Raw genomic sequence first — 17,734 nt, forward strand, 5'->3', positions numbered from 1 at the left:
TCCCATGTATCTCTGCTCGCTTCTCTCTTTTATATCTCAAAAGAGATTGGCTTAAGACACTATCCAATCTTGTATACCTCATCAGTATAACTGCCGCTAATTCATCTTATTAGATCATAGTGATTGAATTTACAACACATAAGGAAATAACATCAGATTATAAAATGGTACACAATTATGCAATACTGGGAATCACGACCCAGCCAAGTTGACAGATATTTTGGGGGGACACAATTCAATCCATGACAGTAACCAATGCCTCTTTTGCTTCCAGAGATATTAATAAAATCAACGATGCCCTTGCCGACCAAATAACCCTTTTCATTAAGTACATGACCACATGCATGTGTGGGATCCTGATGGGATTTTTCAGGGGTTGGAAACTGACCTTGGTTATTATTTCTATCAGCCCTCTCATTGGGTTTGGAACAGCCCTCATTGGTCTGGTAAGAATGTCTTCTTGCTTCTCTCCTTTAAAGACATTTGCACTGACAAGCAGCCAGAAATGTGAAGTTTGAGTCCCTTCTTCTTTAGTCAAACTCACTATCTCTACTTTGATTTATTTTGTTTGATTATTCCCTGGTATCAAATAGCATTCCATAGATTAGGAATTCATGATGTTTTAATAACTTGAATATTATTTCATTAATAACAATAACAACTGTATTTATTATAACAACTACATCTACTAATCTGCCAAACACTTTTAGGAGCTTCATATCCATTATCTCTAATCCTTTACAACAATCTTATAAAGGAAATACTAACTTCGTTTTACATATAAGAAACTGAGGCCAGAGAATTGAAGAAACTTGAGACTTGGGACTGCAATGCTAGTGAGTGAAAAACAGGATTCAAGTTCAAGTGAGCCTGACTCCAAATCCACGTTGTATTAGTTTCCTAGGACTGCTGTAATAAAATATCACAAACTGGGGGGCCTACAAGAACAGCAATTTATTGTTTCATGGTCCTGGAGGCTAGAAGTCCAGCGTGTCAACTGGACCAAGCTCCCTCTGAAGTCTCTAGGGGAAAATCCATTCTTGTCTCTCTTGGCTTGTAGATACATTTTTCATGTGGCTGTCCTGCTTCTGCCTGTCTGTCTGCCTCTTCTCCTCTCTTATAAGGACATCACTCTAATATGACCTTATGTTAAATTAACTGACAGCGTCTTAACAGACCCTATTTCCGAACAAGGTCAGGTTCACAGGTACCAGATATTAGGACTTCAGCATATTTATTTGGGGGACACGATTCAATTAACAACACCCACCAGCTCTCCAATATGCCTATTACTTCCCATAGTCTCCCAGTCTCAGATGCTCTCCTCAGAAAGGCACAACAAACACATAGAGATCAGTAACAAAAGCATAAAAGATATTTCTGCCATCACAACTGTGTTCTCCGTTCCATCTGATTAGCTTCAGAGAGACAAGGTTACTTGACCTATTTTAAGCAGTATCCCCATCACAGTCTTGGCTCCCCAGGTATTCAGTTCAAAAGAAAGTGTAGGAATAAGAATTTTAGGTCGTGCTAGTTTTAAAAAAAACTCCAAAGGACTGAGAAAATACTATTTCTCACTGTTAGAGCAGCCCCGCTAGCAGGCAGGTCACAGGATCAGGCACAGTAGGAATTTGCTCTAGAAGAGAATAGAATTTAAGTGAAAAGCTACTCACACACTGAAATCATTCAGCAACAGGCACCAATCTCCATGACTAGATTTTCTAGCAAAATATTCTCTACAGTCTACTGGCTGTATTACTTTAACATTTCCCAGGTAATATAGAAAATGGTTTACAGTGATAACAGCAAAGAGCTCACCGCGTCCACCTAAGTAACCATCTGGCTCTATCACTTACAAGTTGTGAGATCTCCAGAAAGATACTTAACTCATCAAAACCTCATTTTCCTCATCTTTAAAACAGGAATAATGCCTTCCAAAGTCATTGTGATGATTCAGGGCGTAATCCACGTAAAGCGCTTAGCATAGTGTCCGGCATAGAGTTAAGGCTGAATAGATATTACCAGTTACCAGTCGCCGTTCAGTCAGTTCTGACTCATGGCAACCCCATGTGTTTCAGAGCAGAATTGAGCTCCATTGGGTTTTCATAGCTGTGGCTTTTCAGGAGCAGATTGCCAGGCCTTTCTTCTGAGGCACCTCTGAGTGACTTTAAACCTCCAACCTTCCAGTTAGTGGTCCACTGCTTAACTGTTAGTGCCACCCAGGGATTCCAAATTTATTTTTTCCAATCCACCACATCATGCAAGCTTTATGACAGTCTTTCCTACCACCTGCTTTCCAGCTTTGCTCCAGGGAACCCTCAGCTTCTATGAAGGGGCTTCAGGGATCTGCAAACATTTGATTCAACTTTTTTCTTAAGTACACTTAATCTATCTTTTCAAACCTCTGCTAAATTAACATATATACTCAAATGGATCGTATGCGACATTTTAAAATGCTAGAGACCAAAAACATATTAACGTGCCCTGCCAGGTTAACTTGGTTTTAAGCAGATGTACAGCTTAGTTTTTCCTGGCCTGTTGGTGCCCATATTTCAACTTCTTATAAATGTGTCACTGATTTGGAATGCTGCAGCTCTGCACCAAGCTCTTCTTGAATTCAAGTCTGTGCATGTTTGTTTGTGTAAAAGGATACAAGCAACTTCCACTATGCTCAATTCAAAGGCAGGACAAAAAGGGGAGAAGGGGAGGTGATATATGACATATAACAAGTTATCACAAATTTGGATGCTTTTGTCTAACTTCCATATTTATGATGAGAAACCTGAGCAATTGTTAGATAAATATCTAACCCTGGGAATCCTAATTAGGAAATCCTGACAGAAGTCTTCTAAACTCTTGTATCACTTTAATTGAAGTGCCCTGAGATTATTCAATTGCCATTACAATTGAAACTGATACCATTTGCAACTACTTAATTTTCTCATTACTGGGCAGCCAATACACATTTCAGAAATAAATTAGATGAGGAATATGATAAAAAACTGCAATGTCATCCGTAACATCCAAATTCAAAATTTAATGTTGATAAAAATAGCCTCACCTTCTTTATTGTTGGTTTTTTAATTCACAGATTTTATAATACGTGGACTTGTGAAATAAATATATAGTAACCACTTTTTACTTACATTATAAATTAGAATTCTATTTAAAGTTTTGTTTGAAAAGTCTGCCACTAAAAATTTGAAAAACTACTGGAGTATAACAAACTCCCTGAGTCTAGGTATAATATATATTTTTTAGGTTTCTGACTTAGTTGATCTTCTGTAATAACTGCTTTCCCTCTTCTTGTTTCTTAATCTTTGCCCGGGGTTAATTCTAACTAGGACTCATCCTAATCCAATTTTAGAACAAGTAACTTGTTTACTATTAACTGCAGTTGTCTAGTCATTTCCATTTGTAAATATCAGAACTATAAGTAGTTGAGCTCCTATAATTGAGTCAGATGGTGTAATATTATTCTGAAGCTTTCTCTTATGAAAGTACCTCTGCAGCATCGTGATTTGCATGCTCAGAACCTCTCTTTCGTTCCACAAAGGGATCGTAGGCCACATCTTAACATGCTAATTATGAAGTCTGCATGAGCCTCTGGTCTTTGCCTCTGGTGTTTGTCTAAAAATTGTGCAATGGTCTTTGGCCAATATCAGTGATACATGACCTGGTTTGACTTGAAAACTTTATTAGCATAATTAGACGGAAACACTTGGGTTTCACGAACTGCTCTATTTGCCACTTGTTCTGTGGGAGGGCTTTTGAGACTGACTTTCAATGGTATCATTTTGATTTATCAATAGTCAAACACTCATGGATGAGACTTAACATGGACCCAACATGGACCAGATTGTTTTCCTCCTGTGAATGATGTGACAGTGAGAATCTAGTCTTATCCTACAAGCTTATTCCATTAAAAGAATCACAGAATAACAGGCTGCCTTACCTAATTACCTGGTTGTCACTTTTTCTTTTCTTCTTTTGGATTTTAGAGTGTGTCCAAGTTTACTGATTATGAGCTGAAGGCCTATGCCAAAGCAGGGTGTGTGGCTGATGAAGTGATTTCATCTATGCGAACAGTGGCTGCTTTTGGTGGTGAAAAAAGAGAGGTTGAAAGGTTGGTTAAATGAAATGTCTGTCATTTCCCTGAATTTCGTTGATCAGCATAGCACCCTACATCTTTCTCATTTTGTACAAAGTGGCAGATCTGCCTTGATCTATGGTGCCTTGAGTAGTTTTTGTTTAAGACGTAGCTAAGCAGAGTGCTTTAGATTGGTCAAAGAAAGACTAGGAGTTCCAAGCCTTTACCTACGTGTTCTTGAAGAAGCTTTGATTTACGTTTTTTAGAAAGCCAGCTTTAGGTTTGATATTTGTTTTAAACTCTGGTAGAATATAATATGTGTATACATATTACACCTCATGGCAGTCTATAACATTGCTTGCTGTCGTTAAAGAAAAGCCTACATGATACAAAATGCAATTCTACACATTTTTATTGAACACATTTTATTCACCTACTGTAACGGCATGATCTTTACAAAGTCTGGTAGGAATTCCACTTCATCAAAGAGAATTTAGTACTAGCATATTATAGAGCATCATTCCAGAGATTAATTGTTAATGAAAATAAAAAAACTAAGGGGTCAAAACAACAGAGTTGTCAAAACATGTGATTTTGTTTACTCTTTAATTCACCTAATATTTTTGAGTGCTTACCACATGCTTACCATGTTACCTTGGAGCCCTGGTGGCACAGTGGTTAAGAGCTATGGCTGCAAACCAAAAGGCCTGCAGTTCGAATCCACCAGCCACTCCTCGGAAACTGTATGGGCAGTTCTGCTCTGTCCTATAGGGTCAGCTATGAGTCAGATTTCCTACAGGGTTGCTATGAGTCAGGATTCCAACTATGAGTTGGAATTGGCTCGATGACAATGAGTTTGTTTTTTTTTTGGTACCATGTTCCAGGAACCAATTTTATAAAATAACCACCAACTTAATGTAAACTCTTTTTTTATGTGTCATAGGTCTATGATGATGATGTCATTCTCAATTGCTATCAAATATACCAAATAAAAAGGAGACTAGGTTTTACAATCTCTAATTATTCTCTTTTCCTTTTCTTCTTTTACTTCCTTTGTTTTGTGAAATTACCTTATTTCTCATAAAAAAATTTAGTAGTATATTTCCTCCACCCTGAAGGATGTTAATTATCTTTTATTGTTAATGAAAGAGGCAATGTGAGTTTTTTAAAACAATTATAGCAAACATAGGATAGAGCTTAAGTTTGTGCCCTGTGAAATGTTTAAAGTTATCCATGAATTTATTTTTTGAGGTATAGGAGGGCAGTTACAGAACGCCTGAACTGTAAGACAATGTCCACGGTTAATGGCTAGATCATAGAATGACTGAAGCCTAGTCCTTAGGTTGGGAGGGCTTTGGTAGTTCAGTGGTGAAATGCGCACCTTCCATTCAGGAGACCCAGGTTCGATTCCTTGTTAATGCAACTCAAGAACAGTCACCATCTGTTGGTGGAGACTTGCGTGTTGCTATCATGCTGAACAGGTTTCAGCAGAGCTCCCAGTCTAAAATGGACTAGGAAGAAAAACCTGGCAATCTACTTCCAAAAATCAGCCAATAAAACCCCTATGGATCGTAACAATTCAACCTGCAACTGGCCACAGGGATGGCACAGGGATGGCACAGGGATGGCATGGGTTGCCGTGAGCCGGGGGCCGACTGGACAGCAGATAACCCCAACAGTCCTTGAGTTAAATTTCCGTGTAGTTTTGGCTGTGTCCCGTGTACCCTGCACCAGTTATCTTGCAACATAGCATCCTGGTCCCGGGGCAGATGGATGAGTGTATGTAGATGAACTGGTACAAACAATAATAGTTCCAAAACTAGGGGCAAAACACCCAAATCACCTGACCTGTCTATTTGGAGGCAGTCACATCATTTTCTGATGTGAAAACATGCCATGTGACTTGAAGAAACAATTCAAGCACAAATACTACTAGATCCCTTATGTCAGAACATTTGTGTTGATGAGGAATTGCTGGGAAAACTAGATGAGATCTGAGAATTTTTCTATGTTTGTTTATATCTCCAGTTTTAAAAGTGCAAAAGTTATAAGCTATATAAAGTCTTCAATCTTTCAAATGAACTTTGCTGATGTCTTAGATTTTAGTAGAAAAGGAGATAATCAACATATAGATTTTGGAGAATTTTACCCTGTGGTACAAGTTCTCATTGTCAAGAATTTTTACCCTTAAGCAATGAAGTGAATTTTTCTCAGGGAAATATTTCAGATTGGGAAACACTGTGTTAGCCTGTGATCATGTTTCATTATTTTTGATGTACTACAGGGCCGCTATGAGTCAGAATTGACTCAATAACAGTAGCTTTGGTTTTTGGTTTTTCATTAATGCATGGTGTGCTCCAAACCATAAAATATGAAAGACAAAAAAAAAAAAAAGAAAAAAGCGTTTGTGTTGAAAATTCTTTTCTCTTGGGGAAAAGCTTAACCTGATGTTATTCATCCAAGCAGCAATTAGATAGGAGGCTTTGTTAGGTATCATCCCTTCAGTACATTTCATTGCTCAGTTGAAACAAACTTTAAATAATTACACAGAGTTTATAGTAGTTTTCTTTCCCTCAAGCTGCTCTGTGTTTGGGATGGTTTTATAATCATTGAGTAAAACCACTGTGTTGTGGCCTGTTTTAAACATTATAACTTGAGCTGCTGCTTCTGAAATAGACACACATTTTTTCCTTTCACAGGTATGAGAAAAATCTTGTGTTTGCCCAGAAATGGGGAATTAGAAAAGGGATCGTGATGGGATTATTTACTGGATACTGCTGGTGTCTCATCTTCCTATGTTATGCACTGGCCTTTTGGTATGGCTCCCAACTCGTCCTGGATGAAGGAGAATACACAGCAGGAACCCTGGTCCAGGTACTTTGATCTTGAAGACCTACACATAACATTTTTTGCTGGTATCTCAGAAAAGTCCACTGATAAGACATTTTCTTTATTCCTTTGGTGTCTGAGGGAGGAAAGCATCAATGATGTAATAGTGTCTGTCTGCAGAAGCAAGCAATAATTATGCATTTTATAGCAATGGGATGCTGGGTACTTGAACTGATGAGACCAGCAATTTAATGGTTACCAATTTAAGATTTTATAGCTGTAAAACAATGAATTTCTGACTGAAGTCCAAAAGATAATATGCCATGAAAATGGAAACTTAGTGATCTTTCAGCTGAAAATTAACAGCTCATATAGTTGAGCTTAATAATAGGACAAGGTATGTGTTAATGAACATATTTGTGAAACATAGTGAGTTACTAAAATAACAAGTCAATAATAACCTCAACTGAACAGGTAGTACAAATATATTTTATTGCTCAGTTATTCTATAGCACCTCCACGTGCATAGTCCCATGGCTATGTTAATTTTTAGTGTCCTTTCTGATATTCATTCAATAAATAATTACTGAGCATCTACTATGCACCAGACACATGGAAAACGCAGGAGAGTCAATTGTGAGCGAAACAAATGTGGTCTTTGCCCTGATGGAATTTATAGTTTGGTGAGGAAGACAACAAATAATTAAATAAACATGGAAATGCATAATGACAAATGGTGGCATGTGTTATAGAGTATAGGGAAACTTCACAGTGAATAGCAGAGTAAATGGATGTGGCTCGGGTGAGGGAAGGCTTTTAATCTTTCTCCTCATCCAAAGGCCTTTCCTCCTTAGATTGTGACCCCCTTCTCGTTACACATCTGGATTCTTGTCATTGTTCAGATGCTCAGCTGAATGGCACTTCCCAGTCCAGGCCTTGCATGCTCTTCTCCTCTTTCATTCCCTTTTGTGACATGCTGTTTCAGAAAGAAAAATGAATTTATAAATTGAAAATAATACACAATTCTGCTAAAAACATTTAATTAAAAAAAAAAATCCTTGGTAACTCTTTTCTAGGAGTCCCTGGGTAGCGTTAAGTGGTTAAGTGCTTGATTACTAGCCAAAAGTTGGGGGTTCAAACCTCAACCTCAGAAGACAGGCCTAGTGATCTGCTTCCAAAAGGTCACAGCCTTGAAAACCCTATGGAGCAGTTCTACTCTGCACACATGAGGTTGCCATGAGTTGGAATCGACTCAATGGCAACTAACAACAACTCTTTTCTAGTAAGAATCCGGTTGAACCGTTCTTATTTTCAAGGTTCCTGTCAGTTGGCTTGTGGACTACTCTGTACCATCTGTAAATAATTCATCCCTTCAACTGATATTTCTTGAGTGCTTACTATGTGCAGACATGGCACATTATGTGTTTCTAACACTTTAAGAACCAATTATTAACCTCTTACTCCTAACCTCTTCCTATAAGCAACTGCTTATGTCTTAAGAAATTTTTCTTTGGGAAAACGAGAGACATCCTTTAACAGTATAATCATTGTTCCGTTTCTCTCTCTCTTTCTCTCTCATAATGGTGAGTTCTTGGCTCTACTTCTGAGCAGCAGACTATGAAGGCTGAGTATGCATGAGCTGAGTTTAGTGTTTAATCCACTAAACTAATTAACAATTAGGTTAATCCAGCATCTTTTGTGATGCACCAAGTCATTACTGCCTGCATGGTAATTGGGCATAAATGGTAAGTAGTTCACATAAATGACTGTAATTAGTACACTTGTACACAGACAGAAAACGTATTTCTGTGACCTATTAGGAAAAAAGTCAAAGGGGACCTGAATGTTACAGAATGCTGCTTTTTCATGCCCCTCTTCAGGTTGAGAATTCAATAATATAATAACTGTAATATAAAGTAACATTCAGCCTGTACAATGTCCACAAAGTGAGTTGTTTAACATAATTACTATATGTAATACTCACAACTTGCTGTTGGTGTCAAAATTCTGCCACTTTAAAAATGAAATAGAGGTCCCATGGGGTTAAGAAATATGCATCAAGTGGCATAGAGTGGGGATTTGAACTCAGGTCTTTGTGACTAGGGAGCCTGACTGATTAACCACTGTTTTCTTGCCTCTGGATTTGTCTCCCATGGAGGTACAGATCTTCATTTCTCTGGCAGAGCACACTCACAGATTGTTTCTGAGCAGCTTCTCATTCCCTTCTCACACTACTGTCCCATGCTATTGTCCATTTGATGTGAAAAACAATGGTCTTCTGGGATGGATGCTAGCTACTATGATAGCATTAGGTATATGACTCTCCTGTCTCACTCACTTCTCTCCTCAGAACGCCCAAAGAGACATACACTTGAAGTAATGGCTCACAAAACCGGGAGGAGCAAGATTTGACCCCAAAACTCAATTTAGGTCTCTAGTTGGTTAATCTACACTCTAGACTAGCGGTTGGCAAACTACGGCCTTCAGGCCAAATCTAGCCTGCCATCTGTTTTTGTAAATAAAGTTTTATTGGAACCAAGACTTCAAACTGGTTGAAGCCGGCTCAGTCATGGCTGACAAAGTGAAACTGGAACAGACCTGAATTTTCAAAAATTGGGTGAACTGGAGCAATAACCTGAATGGGAAAAATTATGGGTCAGAGCCTTGGAATGGGAGACTCACAGGAGGCATGGTGAGCCTTTTCAGGAGCTTGATGTGGGAGATTGGATTATTGGCAGAACTGTGGAGAGCAACACACATTCAAAGCAGTGCTAATGGCCACCATCTTTGAGCAGGGCACTGTTGTTTCCTACTTTGCTCACAATCCAGTGGGCAAGAGATTTGGTTGCTATGCAATGTGTACACTGCCCTTGTTTTCTAAGAGGAAGATTAATTTCTAGCAGGGCTTCGACCCATAATTTTTCCCATTCCAGTTATCCTTCCATTTCACCCAAATTTTAAGAATTCGTGCCTATTCGGTTTTGCTTCTTTGGTCACGACTGACTGGGCAGAACTAGTTTGAAGTCCTGATTGGAACAGAGCAATGTTCATTTATTTACAAATTGTCTGTGGATGCCTTTGTGCTACAGTGGCAGAGCTGAATAGTTGCTTTGGAGATCACATGACGTACAAAGTCTAAAATATTTACTCTCTGGCCCTTCACAGAAAACACTTTTCTGCCTCCTGCTGTCGACCATGTGGAAAACTTCCTTTGCTCAGGTAGTAAGGCCCCTCATGAGGGTGGTCTCAAACCAAATTAGACCATAAGAAGTGTTTTGTGAACTCTGCTCACCACTTCTTAAGTATGGGACCTTGCTACTTTTATCACCATCATCATCATAGCTATTATTTATGTAACTAGTACTGGATTAATCATGTTTACATACATTTTCTTATTATATTTCATAACAACCCTATGAGGTATATACTATCATTATCGCTGTATTACAGATAGAGAAACTGGGGTTTACAAAAATTAAGTATACCTACTCCTCACTTCCACCACTCTTCTGTCAGTTTGTCATATTGTGGTGGCTTGTGTGTTGCTGTGATGCTGGAAGCTATGCCACCGGTATTCAAAGACCAGCAGGGTCACCCATGGTGGACAGGTTTCAGTGGACTTTCAGACTAAGGCAGACTAGGAAGAAGGACCTGGCAGTCTACTTCTGAAAAAATTAGCCAGAGAAAACCTTATAAATAGCAGCAGAACATTGTCTGATAGAGTGCCGGAAGACGAGCCTCTCAGGTTGGAAGGCACTCAAAATATGACTGGGAAAGAGCTGCCTCCTCAAAGTAGAGTCAACCATAATGATGTGGATGGAGTCAAGCTTTTGGGACCTTCATCTGCTGATGTGGCATGACTCAAAATGAGAAAAAACAGCTGTAAGCATCCGTTAATAATCAGAACATGGAATGTAGGAAGTATGAATCTAGGAGAATTGGAAATCGCCAAAAAATGAAATGGAACGCATAAAGATTGATACCCTAGGCATTAGTGAGCTGAAATGGACTTGTAGTTGCCATTTTGAATTGGACAATCATATGGTCTACTATGCCAGGAATGACAATTAAAGAGGAATGGCGTCATATTCATCATCAAAAAGAACATTTCAAGATCTATCCTGAAGTACAACACTGTCAGTGATAGGATAATATCCACACACCTACAAGGAAGACCAGTTAATACGACTATTATTCAAATTTATGCACCAATCACAAAGGCCAAAGATGAAGAAATTGAAGATTTTTACCATCTTCTACAGGCTGAAATTGATCAAACATGCAATCAAGATGCATTGACAATTACTGGTGATTGGAATGCAAAAGTTGGAAACGAAGTAGGATCAATAATTGGAAAATATGACCTTGGTGATACAAATGACACTGAAGATCGGATGATAGAATTTTGCAAGATCAATGACTTCTTCACTGCAAATACCTTTTATCAATAACGTAAATGGTCACTGTACACATAGACCTCATAAGATGGAATATACAGGAATAAAATTGACTACTTCTGGGTTAAGAGACAATAGAGAAGCTCAATAACATTAGTCAGATCAAAGACCAGGGGCTGACTGCAGAACAGACCATCAATTGTTCATATGCAAGTTCAAGTTGAAGCTGCAGCAAATTAGAACAAGTCCACAAGAGCCAAAATACAACCTTGAGGATATCTCACCTGAATTTACAGACCATCTAAAGACTAGATTTGACACATTGAACACTAATGACCGAAGACCAGACAAGTTGTGGAATGACATCAAGGACATCATACATGGAGAAGCAAAATGTCATTACAAAGACAGGAAAGAAAGAAAAGACCAGAATGGATGTCAGAAGAGACTCTGAAACTTGCTCTTGAATGTAGAGTAGCTAAAGTGAAGGGAAGAATGATGAAGTAAAAGAGCTGAACAGAAAATTTCAAAGGGTGGCTTGAGAGGACAAAGTATTATAATAAAATGTGCAAAGAACTGGAGTTAGAAAACCGAAAGGGAAGAACATGCTTGGCAATTCTCAAGCTGAAAGAACTGAAGAAAAAATTCATGCCTCAAGTTGCAATACTGAACAATGCAGGAAGCATCAAAAGAAGATGAAAGGAATACGGAGTCACTGTACCAAAAAGAATTGGTCGACCTTCAACCATTTCAGGAGGTAGCATATGATCAAGAACTGATGGTATTGAAGAAAGAAGTCCAAGCTGCACTGAAGGCATTGGTGAAAAATAAGGCTCCAGGAACTGACAGAATACCAATTAAGATGTTTCAATAAATGGATGCAGCACTGGAGGTGCTCACTTGTCTTTGTCAAGAAATTTGGGAGACAGCTACCTGCCTAACCAACTGGAAGGAATCCATATTTGTGCGCATTCTGAAGAAAGGTGATCCGTCAGAATGCAGAAATTATTGAACAATATCATTAATATCACACGCAAGTAAAATTACCTGAGGATCATTCAAAAGCAGCTGCAGCAGTACATTGACAGGGAACTGCCAGAAATTCAAGCCAGATTAAGAAGAGGACGTGGAACCAGGGATATCATGGCTGATGTCAGATGGATCTTGGCTGAAAGTGGAGAATACCAGAAAGATGTTTGCTAGTGTTTTATTGACTATGCAAAGGCATTTGACTGTGTGGGTCATAACAAATTATGGATAAATTAGGAAGAATGAGAATTCCAGAACACTTAATTGTACTCATGAGGAACCTGTATATAGACCAAGAGGCAGTTGTTTGAACAGAACAAGGGGATACTGCGTGGCTTAAAGTCAGGAAAGGTGTGCATCAGGGTTGTATCTTTTTACCATACTTTATCAATCTGTATGATGAGGAACTAATTCAAGAAACTGGACTATATGAAGAAGAATGTGGCATCAGGATTGGAGGAAGACTCACTAACAACCTTTGACATACAGATGACACAACCTTGCTTGCCGAAAGTGAAGAGGACTTGAAGCGCTTGCCGATAAAGATCAAAGGCTACAGCCTTCAGTGTGGATTACACCTCAACATAAAGCAAATAAAAATCCTCACAACTGGACCAGTCAGCAACATGTGATAAACAGAGAAAATATTGAAGCTGTCAAGGATTTGGTTTTTCTTGGATCCATAATCAATGCCCGTGGAAGCAGCAGTCAAGAAATCAAATGACGTATTGCTTTGGGCAAATCTGCTGCAAAAGACCTATTTCAAGTGTTAAAAAACAAAGATGTCACTTTGAGGACTAAGGTACACATGACAGAAGCCATGATATTTTCAATCACCTCATATGCATGTGAAAGGCTGACAATGAATAAGAAGACGGAAGAATAACTGATCACTTTCAAATATGATGTTGGCAAAGAATATTGAATATACCATGGACTGCCAGAAGAACAAACAAATCTGTCTTGGAAGAAGTACAGCCAGAATGTTCCTTAGAAGTGAGGATGGTGAAACTTCATCTCACGTACTTTGGACATATCATCAGGAGGGAGCAGTCCCTGGAGAAGGACATCATGATTAGCAAAGTAGAGCATCAGCGAAAAAGAAGAAGACCCTCAATGAGATGAATTGACATAGTGGCAGCAACAATAGGCTCAAGCATAACAGTGATTGTGAGGGTGACACAGGACCAGGCAATATTTCGTTCTGTTGTACATAGGGTCATTACGAGTTGGAACTGACTCAAGGACACCTAACAACAACAACAACAGCTCCTCACTTATCAGCTATCTCATTATCCAACATTTCACATTTATGAAAGTTGTAAAAAATCTACTATCCTACTATTTTGCATATTAACATAATGTATGTCTGGCAGTAACAAACACTGAGGTGTAAGGTGAGAATAACGCTGGCTGTGATGGTTAAGGTTATGTGTCAACTTGGCTGGGCCATGATTCTTGGTGGTTTGGCGGTTATGTAATGATGTAGTTATCCTCCATTTTTTCCCAAGAGTATTTTTATTTATTTATTTTGTTGTTGTTATTGTTTTAAATCTTTCAGATTTTTAGGTGAAAGTTTACAGAGCAAATTAGTTTTCCATTCAGTAGTTTGTACATAAAGTGTTTCATGACATTGGTTTCATTCCCCACAATGTGTCAGCACTCTCCCCATGTCCATCCTGGGTTCCCTGTTTCCTTTCGTCCTGATTTTCTATCCCTTTCTGCCTTCTCATCTTTCCTTTGGGGCAAATGTTGCCCTTTTGATCTTGTATCATTGATTGTTCTAAGGAGCACTTTCCTCTTGGGTGTTATTGTTTATTTTATGGGCCTGTCTGTGGTTTGGCTGAAAGGTGGTCTCCGTGAATGGCTTCAGTTCCAGGTCAGAAGGGTGTCTTAAGCCCATAGTCTCCGCCGTTCCTCCAGTCTCTCTCAGACCGGTAAGTCTGGTCTTTTTTTGTGAATTTGATCTTTTGTTCTACAGTTTTTCTCCCTCTCTGTCCGGGACCCTACGTTGTGTTCTCAACCAGAGCCATTGGTAATGGTAGCTGGGTACCATCTAGTTCTTCTGGTCTTGGGATCGTGTAGACTGTGGTTCATCAGTCCTTTGGACCATTGCTGCCTAGAATCTTTGGTTTTCTTCACTCTCCTTTGCTCCGGACAGGAAGAGATCAAAAGTTGTATCTTAGATGGCCACTCAAAAACTTTTAAGACCCCCAACGCTATTCACCAAAGTAGGATGTGGAACTTTGTCTTTATGAACTCTGCTGTGTCCAAGACTATATTTAAGTTAGATCTTTAAACTAGGTCCCAAGAATTTTCTTTCTCATATCTGTGCACAGTATTCTTTTTTTTTTTTTTTTTTTTTTGGGGTTAGGTATCTTTTGTTTTTTAGATTTTTTTTTGTTGTACTTTAGGTGAAGGTTTACAGAACAAACAGTTTCTCATTACACAGTCAGTATGCATTTTTTTTATGACATTGGTTAACAAACCTACAACATGTCAATACTCTCCCTTCTTGACCTTGGTTATCCTCCATTTTGTGATCTGATGTGGTGATCCTCCATTTTCACATAATGCTGATTTTTGCATAACGACTGGGTCTTTGGAACCTAACAATGTCAGTATGTGAGGAGTGGGTGTAATTTGCCCTTGTGAGAAACTAACTGCTGTAATTGAGGAAAAGGAAAAAGGAGAGCATATGAGGAGAGAATGTTTGTTGTTTGTCCCCATGCATAAGGTAGAGAATTCAGGGAGAAGGTGTGAGGGGGTTGACCCAGTGCCTGTCCGGAGTAGCACTGTTTTGCTAATCACCCTGACATGGGGGTTACTGGGAAGGAGGGAGATAGCTGGGTAGCTCTGAGAAGCCTTATGCTCCAGCCACTCCAACCACAAGGAAGAAAGAGAATGGGGAGGAGACTGTGTCATAATTTGCTCAATGCAGATATAACCAGAAAGGATCTGGCCTAGGGAAATCACTATAAACTGGGATCATCTGATAATCTGAAAAAGATTACATCCATGCGGGAGCCAAACTTTAGCTCAGTATATAACTCCAGTCCCCAAAACACTGTAGCCAATGAAACTCTTCCACGTGAGTCCCATGACCAGGACTCATCCTTTGGTTGACAAGGTGGGGAGAAGGAGGAAACTTGTGCTCCTCCTCGAGGCAGCTTGAGGAATTGCCACATTGCCTCTTCCTCATCTTTATAACTAGAGCTAATAAAAACAGTGTGCTATTTGTTAGAAATATCTAGCCATGATCTGGTAGGCTTTTCCTAACTTAATGAGAAGGCTCTATTGGTGATTCAAAGGACAGTTCTCCCATCTCTGCACAGGAACCTGACCACTCCACCTGCATGCACCTAGCACCTAGGAGCTAGATAGAATGGCAGTCAAGAGTCTGGGTTCAAATACTACTCTACCATTTATTACGTGTTGTGATGTAGGGCAACTTGAGTAACCTCCATATACATCTGTTTCCTTCTCTGTTTTAAGGATATAATGAAGCTATACAGGTAAAACACTTAGAAACGTAACTTATTATTACTGTTATTAGTAGTATAGTAATAGTAGGAGTAGTAGTAGCAGTACCCACCCTATTACATGTGCCAATATCTAGCACAGTCAAGCTGACTTAGTGTCTTTATTATTTTCTTGACCCATTAACTAGAAAACCATTATCAGGCTGTTTATATAATGAACTAAATTAACATATCAGTATTCTAACCGGCTTTGTGTCTCTATGCTGCCTTGCATAGACTTTGTACTAATTATGAAACATGTTCTTTGTTGTAGAACAGTGACATTCAGTCAAAAATAATGTAGTCTTTTAAATTATAACAATGGAAAATGGTTTACAGAACAAAAACTGTTCCAGGAGATTCCAAAGAGCCAAAGAGCTGTTTAGCTTTCCAGTGCCCATGAAGGAATATTTCTGAGAAACCTCCAAGCTCACACAGATTGCCCAAATGATAGTGAGCACTATTTACAAATAAAAAATAAAACACACACACACACACACACACACAAGAAAACTGTCTATCTCTTTTCATTTCAGATTTTCCTCAGTGTCTTAGTATCAGCTTTAAATCTTGGCAATTCATCTACTTGTCTGGAAGCCTTTGCAACTGCACGAGCAGCTGCCACCAGTATTTTTGAGACTATAGACCGGGTATGTAAAAGTCAAAAGTAAAGTCCTTTAGCAGGTTGAGGGGAGGGGGAATGAATCCCTGAGGAATTTACCCTCAGTGTTAAAAAATATGAGCAGCTAGCACAATGCCCTTTATTCAGCAATACTTATTAACCGTTATCATGAGCTCCACCCAATTCTAAGAGCTAGGAAAGCAACAATGAATCAGAACAAATAAGGCCCCTGCTTTCATACTCAGGAAGACACTGAGTTGTACAAATGGTTAATGCTCCTAACTGCTAACCCAAAGGTTGGAGGTTCAAGCCTACGCAGAGGTGCTTTGGAAGAAAGGCCTGAGAACTATTTCCAAAAAATTAGCCACTGAAAACCATTAAAACAAAAACCTTAAACCAAAAGTATCCCCTGAAATCTTAAAACCAAACAATAGTTTAGCTTAACTAGTAAAAAATGTCTGCCTTGAGCATTAGGCTCTTTTAAGTACTATTTATATGGAATTGAATTGACAACAGCAACTTGAAAGATTAGACAGGTACCTTAGGGAGCAGTGAGTTTATGTTACTGGGGGAGGAACAATTCAGAAAAGGAGGGTGAGAATGGTTGCACCACTCGAAGAATGTAATCAGTGTTACTGAACTGTACATGTAGAAACTGTTGAATTGGTGTATATTTTGCTGTGTATATTCTCCACAACAACAACAAAATAAATAAAATTAAAAAACAAAACAAAGAGACGACCCTACAGAGCACAGTTCTAGTCTGATGCACAAGGGGTCTCCATGAGTCAAAGCCCACCTGAAGGCAACTGGTCAGTGGTGCATGGGAAGTGAGTGCAGGGAGGTTATTGGTGACAGAGAGACCTCTTGGTTAATTCAAGGAGCTGAAAGAAGGCTGCTGTGACTCAACAGAGTGAGCAAGGAACAGAGGTTGGAGGGATGAGAAAGGGCCAAATCATGCAGGACTTCAAGGTCAAGTTCATAAGATTGGATTATCTCCCTAAGTGTGACAGGAAGTCTCTACGAGCTAATAAGGGCCCTGGTAGCCTGGTTAGGATTTTCTATTGGAGCACATTTGAGGTTGAGCTAGGGAGACAAAATTGAAGAACAGAAGCGGGGAAGATGACAATATGCTGTTCTTCCTCCCTGAAAAAAATGCCCTGGCCTAAGAATCAGAAACTCCTGGAAATCCAGAAAGGTACTTTGTAGGGCCCCTGCACCATAAATATTTTCTGCCAAACAATGA

The 17,734-nt window shown here is 39.1% G+C and overlaps 1 protein-coding gene across 3 annotated transcripts in view; it reads left to right on the plus strand.

The window, feature by feature from the left end:
- ABCB11 (ATP binding cassette subfamily B member 11) overlaps positions 1-17,734 on the plus strand; it is a 103,107-nt gene that overhangs the window by 33,234 nt on the left and 52,139 nt on the right. For all 3 annotated transcript variants that reach the window (XM_004375546.2, XM_004375544.1, XM_004375545.1), the window contains 4 exons: positions 275-446; positions 4,002-4,126; positions 6,790-6,964; positions 16,403-16,516. In XM_004375546.2, coding sequence (XP_004375603.1) covers positions 275-446; positions 4,002-4,126; positions 6,790-6,964; positions 16,403-16,516 — 586 coding nt within the window. The remainder of the gene's footprint in view (positions 1-274; positions 447-4,001; positions 4,127-6,789; positions 6,965-16,402; positions 16,517-17,734) is intronic.

This window comes from Trichechus manatus, unplaced genomic scaffold (genome assembly GCF_000243295.1).
Source record: "Trichechus manatus latirostris isolate Lorelei unplaced genomic scaffold, TriManLat1.0 scaffold00037, whole genome shotgun sequence".
NCBI lineage: Eukaryota > Metazoa > Chordata > Mammalia > Sirenia > Trichechidae > Trichechus > Trichechus manatus.